The sequence below is a fragment of the Symphalangus syndactylus genome, chromosome 4 (genome assembly GCF_028878055.3).
Source record: "Symphalangus syndactylus isolate Jambi chromosome 4, NHGRI_mSymSyn1-v2.1_pri, whole genome shotgun sequence".
Taxonomy (NCBI): Eukaryota; Metazoa; Chordata; class Mammalia; order Primates; family Hylobatidae; genus Symphalangus; species Symphalangus syndactylus.
The window spans coordinates 101,295,727-101,311,397 of record NC_072426.2 but is presented as its reverse complement, the minus strand read 5'-3'; the positions used below and the strand labels follow the sequence as shown (position 1 = coordinate 101,311,397).

At 47.6% G+C, this 15,671-nt stretch overlaps 1 protein-coding gene across 6 annotated transcripts in view; it reads right to left on the bottom strand.

Moving 5' to 3' along the window:
* Positions 1-12,955: 12,955 nt before the first annotated feature.
* The window catches only part of LOC129481027 (calcium uptake protein 1, mitochondrial), a 272,554-nt gene continuing 269,838 nt past the window's right edge, over positions 12,956-15,671 (bottom strand). For all 6 annotated transcript variants that reach the window (XM_055275815.2, XM_063637578.1, XM_055275811.2 and 3 more), the window contains one exon: positions 12,956-13,972. In XM_055275815.2, coding sequence (XP_055131790.1) covers positions 13,812-13,972 — 161 coding nt within the window. In that variant the 3' untranslated portion in view covers positions 12,956-13,811. The remainder of the gene's footprint in view (positions 13,973-15,671) is intronic.

Genomic DNA, 15,671 nt, shown 5'->3' with positions numbered 1-15,671 from the left:
CCACCCTCCGCCCCTCCTTTCCCGAGATTTGAGCGAGGGTGGCAGCGCTACCGTATGTCTTCTAAGAAAGGGACGGCTGGCGTAGGTGTCAATAATGGTGCACGCCCAGATTCCATGTTCCGGAGGTCTTAGAATTGAGTATGCGCCAACCCTCTAATCTTCCCCAGGAGGAAACCCAAGCTCAGGAAGGTCACGTGGTAGCCGTAGGGATGAGACTGGGGCCTTCGGAGTGCCTGTTATTCCCAGACGGTTTACTAAGTGGTAATCTATCTACGTAATGTAACCATATACGTTTCAGATGAAGGTTATTTATTCACTGAAGAGATACTGAGTGCCCACTGTTTGTGGGCATGGTTTTATGATGGGGATACAGGGATGAACAAAACAAAGCCCCTGCTCTCATGGAGCTTACATTCCAGTGTGTGTAGGCTGGGGGAGCCCTCCAGATAGATTCAGATAGTGATAAAAGCTCTGAAGAAAAATTATGGAAAACACAGGGATAGAGAGTGGGAGGCGCTAATTTAAACAGCGCGATAAAAGAAACCTCTCAGAAGTTGTCATTAACAGGTACCAGAATTCAGGAATGATAACAGGTAGATGTGACTGTCTGGAGGAAGGGTGATCAGGCCAGAGGAACAGCAAGTGCAAAGGCTCTGAAAAGGGAATTCTCTTGGTGAGTTATAACAGGATCAAGAAGGCGAATACATTCTAGGGAGCATAAAGATTCTACTACAGGCCGGGCGCGGTGGCTCACGCCTGTAATCCCAGTAATTTGGGAGGCCGAGGCGGGCGGATCACTTGAGGTCAGGAGTTCGAGACCAGCCTGACCAACATGGAGAAACCCCGTCTCTACTAAAAATACAAAATTAGCCGGGCATGGTGGCACATGCCTGTAATCCCACCTACTCGGGAGGCTGAGGCGGGAGAATCGCTTGAACCTGGGAGGCGGAGGTTGCGGTGAGCCAAGATCACACCATTGCACTCTAGCCTGGGCAACAAGAGCGAAACTCCATCTAAAAAAAAGAAAAAAAAAAAGATTCTACTACAGAGTGTAATCCAGTTCTATCATTATCCCGTTCTTCGAGGGCTATCACTCCAGTGAAAGCAATCTTGTGAAGGTTACCAGTGACCTCCACGTTGCCGAATCCCCTAGTCATCTGTCAGCCCTTACATTGCTTGGCCTTTCGGGCAGGATTTGGTAAGAGGCTACTACAGTAATCCGGATGAGAGTCAGGAAGCTACTATTATAATACAGGTGAAAATTAATGGTAACTTGGATAAGGGTAATGGCGGAGGTGGTGAGTAGTAGTAAAATTCTGGATATATTTTGAAGACAGAATGACGCAATGGATGTGGGCTGTGAGAGCAAGGATTCAAGGATGATTCCAATGTTTTTGGCTTGATAACTGGAAGAAGAGAATTTCTATTTACTAAAACAAGGAAATGGAAAAGACTATAAAAGCAGTTTGGTGGGGGAATATTAAGTGTTTGATTCAGTTTGTGATGCTTTTTAGAATCAAGCAGAGATATGGACTAGGATGTTGTACATATGTAGAGTTTAGGCAAAAAGGAGCTGGAAATATAATTGTGGGGCCAGGCACAGTGGCTCACTCCCGTAATCCCAACATTTTGGGAGGCCAGGGGTGGGAGGATCACTTGAGGCAAGGAGTTTGAGACCAGCCTGGGAAACAGAGTGAGATCCCATCACCACAAAAAAATAAAAAATTAGCTGGGTGTGGTAGTACACGCCTGTAGTCCCAGCTACTCAGGAGGCTGAGGTGGGAGGATCACTTGAGCACGGGAGGTCAAGGCTGCAGTGAGCTGTGATATATATATATGCACAAAGGAAGTGAGTGTAGATGGAGAAGAGCAGAAGTCTGATTACTGAGCCTCACAAAATGCCAACATTTAAAGATCTGGAAGAGGAGGAAAATCCAGGAAAGGAGAATGTGAAGAAGCAGGTTGTAAGGAAATGAGTAGGTCAGGTGTGGTGGCTCATGCCTGTAATCCCAGCACTTGGGGAGGCTGAGGTGGGAGGCTTGCTTTAGCCCAGGAGTTCAAGACCAGCCTGGGCAACATAATGAGACCTCCTGTCTCTACAAAAAGTTTTTTTAGAAAAAAAGGGAGGGAGGGGGGTCAAACTTGTCATATCCTGTGGAGAGGCCAAGCAATGTGAGGCCTGAGAAATGACCAATGGATTTGGCAGTGTAGAGGGCAGTGTTGACTTTGACAAAATTGCTTTTATCTATTTCATTTTATTTTTTTGAGACAGGGTCTCACTCTTACCCAGACTGGAGTGCAGTGGCACGATTATGGCTCACTGCAGCCTCAACTTTCTGGGCTCAAGCAATCCTCCCACCTCAGCCTCCTGAATAGCTGGGACTACAGGAGTGCTCCACCACACCCGGCTAGTTTTTTTTAAGTTTTTTTTAGAGATGGGGTCTCACTTTGTTGCCTAGGCTGGTCTCAAACTTCTGGGCTCAAGTGATCCTCTCACCTCAACCTCCCAAAGTGCTGGGATTACAGGTGTGAGCCACTGTGCCTGGCCATAAAATTGCTTTTAGTGTGTGTCAGGGGTGAAAACCCAACAGGAATGGATTCAAGAGAGTAAAGGTGGCTGGGCGCAGTGGTGCACACCTGTAATCCCAGCACTTTGGGAGGCTGAGGTGGGTGGATCACCTGAGGTCAGGAGTTCAAGACCAGCCTGGCCAACATGGTGAAACCTTATCTCTACTAAAAAAACACAAAAATTAGCCAGGTGTGTGGCATGCACCTGTAGTCCCAGCTACCCAGGAGGATTATGAGCCTGGGAGGTCGAGGCTGCCAGGAGCCATGGTTGCCCCACTGCACTCTAGCCTGGGCACAGAGTCAGACCCTGTCTCAATAAATAAATACACACATAAGAAAGAAGCAAGGCTATGGCCTCCTCAGCTATACATGCTCCTTGGAAAATTCTTTCACATCCAACCTTCCTTTCCATTCCCATTTTTCCCTTTCCAATGCAAACCCTTACGACTCCATGCTGGCCTGGTACAGACCCTCCTTGATAAGACAGTCCTAGTGCTACACTTGGAGAAATTTAAATTCTCTACAAAATGATAGGTCCCTAATGTGTCCACGGATAAATGCTGGGATCCTTTTCAAACAGCCTCTCTGAGGTTTGTTGACCTAGCACGACAATTTCTATCTTCCTGTCTCCTGCTAAGAATCATGAAGTCTTCTCTTCCATTTCCTATCATGAGGCCTGTCTTCTCCTGCTGACTACAAGATACAGTCATGTGTCACTTAATGAGGGGGATATGTTCTGAGAAAAGTGTTGTTAGGTGATTTCATCACTGTGCGAACATCATAGAGTCCTTATACAAACCTAAGATGGTATAGCCTACTACACACCTAGGGTTTAAGGTATGACCTGTTGCTTCTAGGTTACAAACCTGTACAGAACATTACTGTACCGAATACAATGGGAAGTATTTGTGTATCTAAACCTAGAAAAGGTAATGCATTGTGCTATGACCTTATGATGGCTATGAATGTCACTAGGCAATAGGACTTTTTCAGCTCCATTATAATCTTATGGGACCATTGTCATATATGTCGTCTGTAGTTGACCAAAATGTTATGATGTGGTGTATGACTGTACTTCACACTGTGAAGAAGGCACTCAAGTAGAAAAGAAAGTCTGTCATTTTGTTGTGTTAGGGAACTGGATTGTGATTGGCCAACTACTGGCGGGTGAGCCCTCCTCTTTTCCTACAATTCATATAAAATGACAAAGTCTTATTTAAATTGTGGGTCAGTGCTTTGGCTTGATTGGCAGGGTCCAGATCAGTAAGGATGTGGAGAAGCGGGCTGCTTGTGGTAGGGGCCCTTTATGCCGTATTTTTGCATTCTTCTCCTTGCCCCCCTCTGCTTTTCAGCTTGGTCCCTAAGCTGTTTCTTTCTTTTTCTTTCTTCTTTTTTTTTTTTTGATACAGAGTCTTGCTCCATCGCCCAGGCTGGAGTGCAGTGGTGCGATCTCGGCTCACTGCAACCTCTGCCTCCCGGGTTCAAGCAATTCTCCTGTCTCAGCCTCCCGAGTAGCTGGAACTACAGGCACACGCCACCATGCCCGGCTAATTTTTGTATTTTTAGTAGAGATGGGGTTTCACCTTGTTGGTCAGGCTGGTCTGGAACTCCTGACCTCAGGTGATCTGCCTGCCTTGACCTTCCAAAGTGCTGGGATTACAAGCATAAGCCACCGTGCCTGGCTGCTGTATCCTTTTGCTTTTTTTTTTTTTTTTTGAGATGGAGTCTCACTCTGTTGCCCAGACTGAAGTGCAGTGGCACGATCTCAGCTCACTGCAACCTCTGCCTCCCAGGTTCAAGCGATTCTCATGCCTCAGCCTCCTAAGTAGCTCAGATTACAGGCATACATCTCCATGCCTGGATAATTTTTGTATTTCCACAAAATACAAAAAGTAGAGATTAACCAAATGCAAAAAGTAGGGGTTTTACCATGTTGGCCAGGCTGGTCTCGAACTCCTAACTTCCAGTAATACGCCCAGCTCAGCCTCCCAAAGTGCTGGGATTATAGGTGTGAGCCGCCACACAGGGCCTCCCTAAGCTGTCTATTTTCGGAAAGGCTGTGCTGTTTCAGAAGGGATTATGAACTGACCCTGAAGGCTGGTCTAAGGAGCCCCTGCCTTTCTTACAAATCTAAGTCACACTGGCTCTCTTGTTTTTGGTCCTGAGGCTAATTTGACTTTTTATGGGTCCCTCTCAGTCCAAAGGCCACGAAAGAGAGACACCTGCCCCCACCCCACTCAGTTCATGTTAAACATTATAGTCCCTGGTCATGGAGCTGGTATGCTGGGGATGACTTGAAATTACACTCTCTCCTTGATGATCTTTGAAATCAAGATGTCATGATTTTGATCTAAGGGAAAAAAACTGGAAACATCCATTCTGACTAGCTGGGATCATGGTATCTGTGGGTGGATGAGGCTTAAAAAGAGAGACAAAGGCTGGACGCTGTGGCTCATGCCTGTAATCTTAGCACTTTGGGAGGCAAAGGTGGGCAAATCACTTGAGATCAGGAGTTCAAGACCACCCTGGCCAACATGGTGAAATACTGTGTCTACTAAAAATATAAAAATTAGCTGGGCATGGTGGCTCAACCCTGTAATCCCAGCTACTTGAGAGACTGAGGCACGGGAATTGCTTGAACCTGGGAGGCAGAGGTTGCACTGAGCCGAGGTCGCACCACTGCTTTCAAGCCTCGGCAACAAACGGAAGAGACAGTCTCTAAAAAAACCAAACCAAAACAAAAAAACCCAAAACCTTTCATTGCCACCTTCACAGACATCCAGAAGTCACTGGAAAAAGGAATCTACCAATGAATCTCAGCATCTCCTCATTTTGCTCCTAGACCTAAAACCACCTTTGTATTGGGTGACCACCAGCCTCTAGATTTCTCTCCTCTGGGGGTACCAAGAATTCACAATCTGTCTTTTTAACATGCTTTTATTTCCCATTGCACCTTCCCCATCTTTACTGAGCTAATGCTTCACCTCACTCCTATCTATATGCCTGTTGGCTTTAATTCTTTCCCATCTGTCCAAATCTAATTTATTCTTTAGGGCTTGGCTTAAACCCTATCTCCTCTGTGTGAGAGAGAATTTAATCGTCATATGTCTCTACGGAAAGCCAGGCACTGTGCAGAGATTTAGGGATTCAGAGATGCACCATGAATAAGGACAGAACCTGCCATCAGGGAGCTCACAGTCTAGTAAGGGAAACAGATTGGAAAGAATGACAGGGTACTATGGTAAGGACAGTGGGACTGTGTAAACTCCAGCGACTCAGAAGACAGAGTTGTCAGTTATGTGTGTAGCACTGGAAAGGTTTCCTGTGGGAGATGACATGTGAGCCAGGGTCTGAGGCTGAGAAAGGGGCTTCTTCAGGAACTCCCCCTGCTTTGAATTCCCATAGCACTTATTAAGCCCAGACCCTCCATGGACTCCCACTTTCACTGCCTTTGCTTGCAAGTTTATTTACATTCTGTCTCCAGCTAAACCAATTTGGAGATCTTGCCCCCGTGTTCCCCCATGGTCCGAGCACAGGGCCTGATACCTAATAGAGGTTCATACATATTTGTTAAATGAATAGAATAAGTGAATCCCACAGACAGGTTTTTCTGTCCTCACATATTTTATCCAGAGCTCCCCTGAGCAAGTCAGGGGGCTAGATTCCTTCCTAAGGCTTCAGGAAGAATGGCCAAGTCGGTGGAATATGCCCCACTTCATGGCCTTTGGTCTTTTACTCCCTGGCTCCCCAGTGTCTCTTTCTGCCTCCAAATGTGACCCTGCAAGGCCTCTTTTTTTAAAAAAAAAAAAACTCCAGGCTCCAAAATCTCTCCCTCAATAAACTACCCTTTCGACTAGGCTATGGTATATAATGGAATACCATGCAGCTGTGGGGATGGCTGAGAATGAGACCTCAATGTATACACCTTTTCTTTTTTTTGAGACAGGGTCTCATTCTGTTGTCCAGGCTGGAGTGCAGTAGCACAATCAAAGCTCACTAAAGCCTCAACCTCCCCAGGCTCAAGCGATCCTCCCACCTCAGCCTCCCAAGTAGCTGGGATCACAGGTACATGCTACCACGCCCAGTTATTTTTTCGTATTTTTAGTAGAGATGGGGTTTTGTCATGTTGCCCAGGCTGGTCTTGAACTTGTGAGCTCAAGCGATCCTTCCTCCTTGATCTCCTGAAGTGCTGAGATTACAGACATGAGCCTCCGCACTCGGTGGATGATTCTGGAATCAAATGCCGGTGGATTCCCAATATTTGATTCTGGAACTATGTGGATGTTTACCTCTTTAAAAACTGTAAACAAACAAACAACCAAGCTAAACCTCACATTGCAGATGATGAAAATAATTCACCCAAGACTGAATAACTGATAGGTAATTGGATTTTCACTTTGAGCTTCAATAAATTATTTGTTGAATGAACATGTGAATATTCCCCCACTGCACCTCTGGACCCCCACTTTAGTCCCTTGCTCTCTCCTCCTCCCTGGAGAAGAAGCCTTCTATACCTAGGGAGAGTCAGAGGCTAGACACTGGAGAGATAAGGGCACAGGCCAACCACAGCCCTCTGTACCGAACCTGGTCTGTCTCCTGGATATCCCATCAAGTACAGGCTTTTTGGTTAAAGTCCTTGCACTTTAATGATTTCTATTTCCAGTTTCCCTTGGGGGAGGAGATGGAGCTGGTATTATTAATATTTTACAGTTGGGAAAATGATCTGGATATTTCATGTCTTCACGGTCAGTTGACCTTGAAATTGAAGGAACCCAGGTTTTGGGGTTTCTTTTTGAGATGGAGTCTCGCTCTGTCACCCAGGCTGGAGTGCAGTGGTGCAATCTCAGCTCACTGCAACCTCCGCCTCCCAGGTTCCAGCGATTCTCCTGCCTCAGCCTCCTGAATAGCTGGGATTACAGGCACCTGCCATCACGCCAGCTAATTTTTGTATTTTCAGTAGAAACAGGTTCACCATGCTGGTCAGGCTGGTCTTGAACTCCTGACCTCAGGTGATCCGCCCACCTTGGCCTCCCAAAGTGCTGGGATTACAAGTGTGAGCCACTGTGCCTGGCCAAAACCCAGGTTTTATAGGAGATTCCCAAACCATATCTCCCCCTAGACCTCTTTCCTGGGCCCAGACCCTCCTGTCTACCTACCAGATAATTCCACTGGATGTCTCTTGGCACCTCAACAAGCGAAAAATGGCCTCATCATCTATTGAAACTTGGCTCTCCTCCCAATTTCCCAGTCCCACTGAAGAGCACCACCATACACGTAGTTACCCAAACAGAAACCTGGGTTTCATCCTAAATTATTCATTCTCCCTTCATCATCCTCCAATTTATTACCCTCATGCCTACCCCTCAGCCCAAATCACTCAGACCTAAACAACTCCTAAATCCTTTCCTCCAGCTCTGCAGGCAGTGCCTTAATCAATGCTTTCAGCATTTTAATATTTTATTTTATTTTTGAGATGGAGTCTTGCTCCATCATCCAGGCTGGACTGCAGTGGTGCGATCTCGGCTCACTGCAACCTCCACCTTCCGAGTTCAAGCGATGCTTCTGTCTCACCCTCCCAAGTAGCTGGAATTACAGGCTCCCGCCACCACGCCTGGCTAATTTTTGTATTTTTAGTAGAGACGGGGTTTCGCCATGTTGGCAGGCTGGTTTTGAACTCCTGACCTCAGGTGATCCGCCTGCCTTGGCCTCCCAAAGTGCTGGGATTACAGACGTGAGCCACCAAACCTAGCCGCTTTCAGCATTTTAAAACTGATTATAAATCTCCAGCCTGGATCACATGCCAACCTGGATGCAGGCAAAGCCATCATTTTAAAAATCAAAGCTCATTATGTCATTTTCCTGCTTAAAGCCCTTCGGTGGCTTATAATTATCATTAAGATAAACGTCCAAATTCCTCACTGGGGATTACAGGGCCCTACAGAATCTGATTCTTTTTTTTTTTTTTCTCCCTCATATAAAGCCATCTGAATTAGGTACTTTTTGTTGTAAGTAGATTTCTAACTACTGATTCAATTTATTATAGTCTGTTTAGATTTTGTTGCCTTGTGTTTTTTTTGGTAAATTATATTTTCCAGGAAACAATCAATTTCAAATTTATTGGTATAAAGTTCATAGTATTATTATTATTATTATTATCATTTTTGAGATGGAGTCTCACTCTGTCTCCAGGCTGGAGTGCAGTGGCACAATCTTGGCTCACTGCAACCTCTGCCTCCCAGGTTCAAGCAATTCTCCTGCCTCAGCCTCCTGAGTAGCTGGGACTATAGGCACACGCCACCACACCTGGCTAATTTTTAGTGCAGACGGGGTTTCACCATGTTGGCCGGGATGGTCTCAACCTCTTGACCTTGTGATCTGCCCGCCTCAGCCTCCCAAAGTGCTGGGATTACAGGCGTGAGCCTCGGCGCCCGGCCACTTTTTTATATAAACAAAACCAAGCCACTTCCTCTGCAAGCCTGTCTTGAACTCCCAAGTCTGCATTAGATGGCCTTTGAGACAGGGTCTTGCTCTGTCACCCTGGCTGGTGTGCAGTGGTGTAATCTTGGCTCACTGCAGCCTCAACCTCCTTGGCTCAAGCAATCTTCCTGCCTTAGCTCCTGAGTAGCTGGGACTACAGGCGTGTGCCACCATGCCTGGCTAATTTTTTTTTGTTTGTTTGTTTAGAGACAGGGGTCTCACTGTGTTGCCCAGGCTGGTCTTGAACTCCTAACCTCAGGTCTTGAACTCCTCCCAAAGTGCTGGGGTTACAGGTGTGAGCCACTGCACCTGGCTCCTGCTCTTCTAAGTGTTCTTGTAGCAGCCTGTACTTAACTTTATGGCTTATTTTCTGTTTTCCTCACTAGAATGCAAACTCCTTGAAAACCTTGCTTAGTGCTTGGGTCCGTGGTAGGCGATCAGTAGAGTTGTAGAATGAAGAGAGTGAATTATACCTTCTTAATTCCTAGGAAGAATTCCCATTCTTAGGACACAGGAAACAAACAATACCTCATGGGCATAAATAGCTCTTTTCCTCTGCGCAATTACATTCAGATCCCTAGTGTCACTCTTTTTTTTTTTTTTTTGAGATTGCTCTGTCGCCAGGCTGGATCTCGGTTCACTGCAACCTCCACCTCCCGGGTTTAAGCAATTCTCCTGACTCAGCCTCCCGAGTAGCTGGGATTACAGGCATGTGCCACCATGCCCGGCAAATTTTTGTTGTATTTTTAGTAGAGTTTAATAGAGTCTGTGCTAATCTGTGCTAGCCAGGATGGTCCCGATCTCCTGACCTCGTGATTTGCCCACCTCGGCCTCCCAATAGTGTCACTCTTTATGGTTATGATCCGTCTCTGGCCGTTCATTCCACTCCACTCCATGCGACTCAGGTCCCTGGGGAGGCCTATTCTCTGGAGTAGGGCTGGGTCTACTAGGCTGGACTGGCGCAGCCTCCCCTTCCCTGGCTCTGGGCCAATGAGTCCTTGCACTGAGCCTTCTTGCCAGCAGGTGGCACTTGAAGCCTGAAAGCTAAACCAGACTCTGTCTCCTCCTCTTTCCTGTTCTGTTTCTTGAGAGGGCACATAACCCTGCTTGGGCCCTGCTAAGGCTTGCAGTCGGATGCCCTCGCCGCCGGGCCTGACTCCTGGCTCCCAAGCTGCCGTGCCTGCTTCCTTGCCTGGATGCAGTCATTGCCTGGACCTCTCCTTTGCCTTAGAGTCCAACAGGGTTATAGAGCATATGCTCTAGCCAGAACTAAAACTAGGCGGGGCACTTAAAGATTGTGTATACACATTCTTTGTTTTTGAGACAGGGTCTCACTCTGTCGCCCAGGCTGGAGCGCAGTGGTGTGATTTCGGCTCACTGCAACTTCCGCCTCCAGGCTCAAGTGATCCTCCCACCTCAGCCGCTGGGACTACAGGTGTGTGCCACCACACTTGGCTAATTTTTATAATTTTTTGTAGAGATGGGGTTTCGCTGTGTCGCCTCGAACTCCTGGGCTCAAACTCCTGGGCTCAAGCGATGCTCCCACCTCGGCCTCCTATAGTGCTGGGATTACAGATGTGAGCCACCATGCTGGATGAGCTGAGTCTTGGAGGAGGGGAGGCTTATTCTATCTAGGTTAGAAGCAACAATCTGAATAACAAGCGAAGCAGAAATCAACCCTGTGTGTTCCCATATGCTCCCCAGCTCATCAAAAACTCTGCCTACTAAAATCGTCTCCGGCTGCTCACATGTCACCTTGCCCGAGGACTTTTTCCTTGGGGGAACTTGGTCTCTTCTGGGTGACTTAGCTTGTACCTCTCACCTGCACATTTAACCTATTGTGCCAAAGTGCGGCTGTCACATCTTCTTGAGGACTTGGACCACCCTCTGCTTCCTCAGGCACTCCTAGGAGCTGGTGGAGTTCGTTTGGAATTCCACGTACCTGTAATAGGTACCCTTGACCCTGGGTTTCAAGATGTTGCATGTGAGATCCTGACCCTCTCCTGCCATGCTCCAGCTTTCAGCTTTAGCAAACCCAGGCCAATCAGCAGCTCTCTTGTAGGGAAATGAATGTCTCACAAAGGCCGTGAATGAGACTCCTCTTTCAGGCTGGAGAAAGGAGGGTCAAAGGAAAGAGTGATTTTAGGATTCTGGGACAAATTTAAGAAAAGCTCACATTTTGCTTATGCCCCAGGCCTGGAGCAATGAGAGGAGCAAAGCCTTTGCTTTGATACCAGGGACACCCCAAGAGGGAAAAGGTGGCAGATAGATAAAGTAGGAGAGTGGCCAGCTCCTTTGAGAGATAATCTAATATCCCAGAAAGGATGTTAAAAGTGAGGTTGTGGCCTGGTGTGGTGGCTCACGCCTGTAATCCCAGCACTTTGGGAGGCCGAGGTGGGCAGAACACTTGAGGTCAGGAGTTTTGAGACCAGCTTGGACAACATGGTGAAACCCCACCTCTCCTAAAAATACAAAAGTTAGCCGGGTGTGGTGGTGCACACCTGTAATCCTAGCTACTCAGGAGGCCGAGGCAGGAGAATCACATGAATTTAGGAGGCGGAGGTTGCAGTGAGTGAGTCAAGATCGTGCCTTGGTAACAGAGTGAGCAAGACTCGCAAGACTCTGTCTCAAAAAAAAAAAAAAAAAAAGGAGGTTCTTAAACTGCTTTGTAAATGCTGGGGTTAGTACCTTCCCAGTGGAGCCACAGGTGCAGAGCCAGGCCTCTGTTCTTCTCTGGCTGACAAGCACTCCCTACTAACACATTCAGAGCTGCCGCCTCACAGGAAGGGCCGAGTTTTTGGTGTGGTGGTTCTATGATGTTGGCCATGCCAAGGAGACATGCCAGGAAGCATTACCTGGAGGTTCTGGGGGCTGCAGGCATTCTGGAGGAGAGCTGAAGCAGAGGCTTTGGGACCTGGAAGAAACCTCAAGGCTCCTTTAGCCCATCCCTAGCTGTCATTTTATAGATGAGGAAACAGGTGGGAAATGACTTGCTCAAGACCACACTGAGTTAGTGGCAAAATTGGGTCCACCATACAACACTGGTTGTTATGCTTCTTTTTTTTTTTTTTGAGACAGAGTCTCGCTCTGTCGCCAGGCTGGAGTGCAATGGTGCGATCTCGGCTCATTGCAACCTCCGCCTCCCAGGTCCAAGTGATTCTCCTGCCTCAGCCTCCTGAGTAGCTGGGATTACAGGCACATGCCACCATGCCCAGCTTTTTAGTAGAGACAGGGTTTCACCATCTTGGTCGGGCTGGTCTTAAACTCCTGACCTCGTGATCTGCCAGCCTCAGCCTCCCCAAATGCTGGGATTACAGGTGAGAGCCACTGTGCCCAGCCGGTTGTTATGGTTCTTAAAACTTAGGTCCTCATGGTGAAATGCGTAGGGCAACGTGGCAAAACTCTGTCTCTACAAAAAATACAAAAATTAGCCAGGTGTGGTGGTGTGCACCTATAGTCCCAGCTACTCAGGAGGCCGAGGTGAGGGGATGGCTTGAGCCTGGGAGGCAGAGGTTGTGGTGAGCCAGGATTGCGCCACTGCATTCCAGCCTGGGTTGCAGAGAGAGACCCTGTCTCAAAACAAAAGCAAAAACAAAACACCCCACACAACTTAGGTCCACCATACTAGATGATTCCTCACATACTCCCCATCTTAGTTCTTTACTGTGGGGCATGAATAAGCAAGGACGGTGTACCTTGGCCCAGAATGAAATGCTAACCAAACTGTGTGGGGACAATGCCACCACTAACCTCCAAAAGCTCACTTTTTGTCTGTGGCTAAAGTTGCTCTTCATCAGAAAGAACCAGACTCTGGTAGAAAGAAAACAGGTCTGCTTCTAGCAAGATCCCAAACCCAGTGGGGACATGAAATGAAAAGGGCCTAGAGGACCCTAAAATAAAGGAGACAGGGAACTTTGGGGATGTTTATTGCAAATGGTTATAATTAAAGTGATATTTTACAATTGTTTAAGACAGAGGGCAAACAGGCTCTGAGCCAGGCCTCAGCTTTAGAGGCCCATCCTGGAGGGGAAACGGCACTGGCAGGGAACATGAGCTCAATCACTATTGCTCACTAAGCACAGGGTCACACTAGAGTCATCTTAGGGAGGCTGCGAGGAAGAAAAGGGAGTGCACAGAGCCATGAAGCAACTACTTTAAATTCTGAATCTTGCTGTGTTCCCACTGAGCACACTGCCTTCCTAGAGCAGGCCTCGGAGCCATCCCAGGGACTAACACAGATCCTTCCTGGGGCGCAGGCTTCTCACACTAGCGTAGGGTGCCTAGGTCATCCTCACCATTATTTATCATCACAGACTTCTTTCTGCCTGCTAGATATCTTCCCTACTTGTGGCTTTAAAATACCAGCAGGAGGGAAGTCACGGAATGTTCTTGTTAATATAAATCCATAGCAAAAACCATTTGAGAACTGGATGCTTCCCAGGGTTGGCAGGTGTGTGGATGGTTCCCAGCATTCTTTATCCACAGGATGCTTGAATGGGTAGTGCTGTTGAGGCTGACAAATGTCTGAGCTTTTCAGACTTGTTCATGTTTTTGAGAACCTATGGGGATACTCATTGGGCAGAATCAGAGCCCAGCAGAACACGGGGACGGGGAAGGGTAAAGACGGGAAACCGACAGAGTCCTGAGGTCGTCCCGGGAGGAAGGGAGACTACTTCCAGAAGCAGCAGCACAAAGGGTTCTGCCAAGACTCTGCGGAGGGGGTCTGGGGTACTGAGGGTGGAGAGGTCCCCTCTTGCAGTGTGGGGTTACTGTTTGGGTAAAGCGAAGTCCCAGGCAGTTTCCTGTGCACATTTCCACATGGCCTGCATGAGGCGAGTGAAACCCATGTCTTTGGGCTTTTCCAGGCCTCTCATCAGCCGTTGCTTCATGATGGAAACAAATTCCTTATTGCTCAGCTCGCCATTGCCTAGAGGAAGAGGCAAACACAACAGGGATAAGTGTTGGCCTTGGAACAATGCCACTGAGAAAATTGCATTGTCCACACAAAGTGGATTCCAAAGCCCAGACATTCTCAACAGCCAAACTCAATTCTCTTATCTTAGAGTTCATTAGTTTATTCCTTCCTCGATATTTCTGACTGCAACTCAGTGACAGTTCAGTGTAGTGTGACAAAAGTTGAATGAAAATACAGTATATGCCAGGTCTTGTGCCAAGTGTTTGGAACAAGGAGATAAATGAGCTTTGTGCTTTGTCCCTTGAAATACTCCCAGGTTGTAGGAGAGACAAATTATTATACCACAGTGTGGGGTAAACAGAGGATGCTATGGGGGCACAGAGGAAGAATCTCCCACCCTGGCTGAGGGTAATGCAAGTATAGATAGTAAAGGCTTCCTGGAAGTGACTCCTGAGTAGAATCTCACAGGATTAGCAGCAATTGGCCAAGTTAAGGGGAGATGGGGGAGGCATTCCAGGGAGGAGAAGTGGCATAAGCATGGGTACAGGCAGGATACAGCATGGCTGCCACGGAACTGCAAGTAGGCAGTTAGGTATTGCTGGACACTAAAGAAGCAGGTGTATGGGAAGTAAACTAAGGAGGAAGGCAGGGAGCTGAGTGTGGTGGCTTGTGCTTGATTTCTTAGCTACTTTGGAGGCTGAGGCAGGAAGATCTCTTGAGGTCAAGAGTTTAAGACCAGCCCAGACAACATAGCGAGACCCAGTCTCTAAAAATTTTTTTCAAATTAACTGGGCATGGTGGTGGACACCTGTAGTCCCAGCTACTTGGGAGGCTAAGGCAGGAAGATCGCTTGATTAACACTCGGTGATTGCAGCAGTCACCAGGAGCTCAAGGCTGCAGTGTGCTATGATGATTACTGCAATCCAGCCTGGGTGACACAGTGAGACCATGTCTCTTGGAAAAAAAAAAAAAAAAAAAGAGGTGGGGAGGAGACAGGTCCCCCAGGGTCTGTATTGCTCCTAAAGGGCTGGCACTTTCTCTTCCAGGCAATGGAAAATCAGAAAAAAAACTGGAAGCAGGGGAGTAAGAAGTAGGCAGATTTCCATTTTGGACAGATTTTTCTGGCTGGCTGTGTGAGGATGGACTGGAAGGTGGCACACCTGGAATATGGGGGTCAGTTAGGAGACTGCTGCAATAGTCTTTCTGCTGTAATGGAGAGATGGTGAGGGGGTTTTGTGGTGAAAACCAAAATCAGACTTTGGCTTTGGATCGAGCCCATTTTCTCATGGTTTCCCAAGCCACCCTCTTCAGTGTCAGAAGGCTGGAAGAAACTTTGGAGAGCATCTGTTTTTGTTGTTGTTGTTGTTGTTTGTTTGTTTTGAGACAGAGTCTTGCTCTGTTGCCCAGGCTGGAGTGCAGTGGCGCGATCTCAGCTCACTGCAACCTCCGCCTCCCAGGTTCAAGCGGTTTTCCTGCCTCAGCCTCCCGAGTAGCTGCGACTAGAGGCACGTGCCACCATGCCCGGCTAATTTTTGTATATATATATATATATTTTTTTTCTTTTGAGATGGAGTCTCGCTCTGTCACCCAGGCTGGAGTGCAGTGGTGCGATATCAGATCACTGCAAGTACCGCCTCCCAGGTTCATGCCATTCTCCTGCCTCAGCCTCCCAAGTAGCTGGGACCACAGGCGCCCGCCATCATGCCCGGCT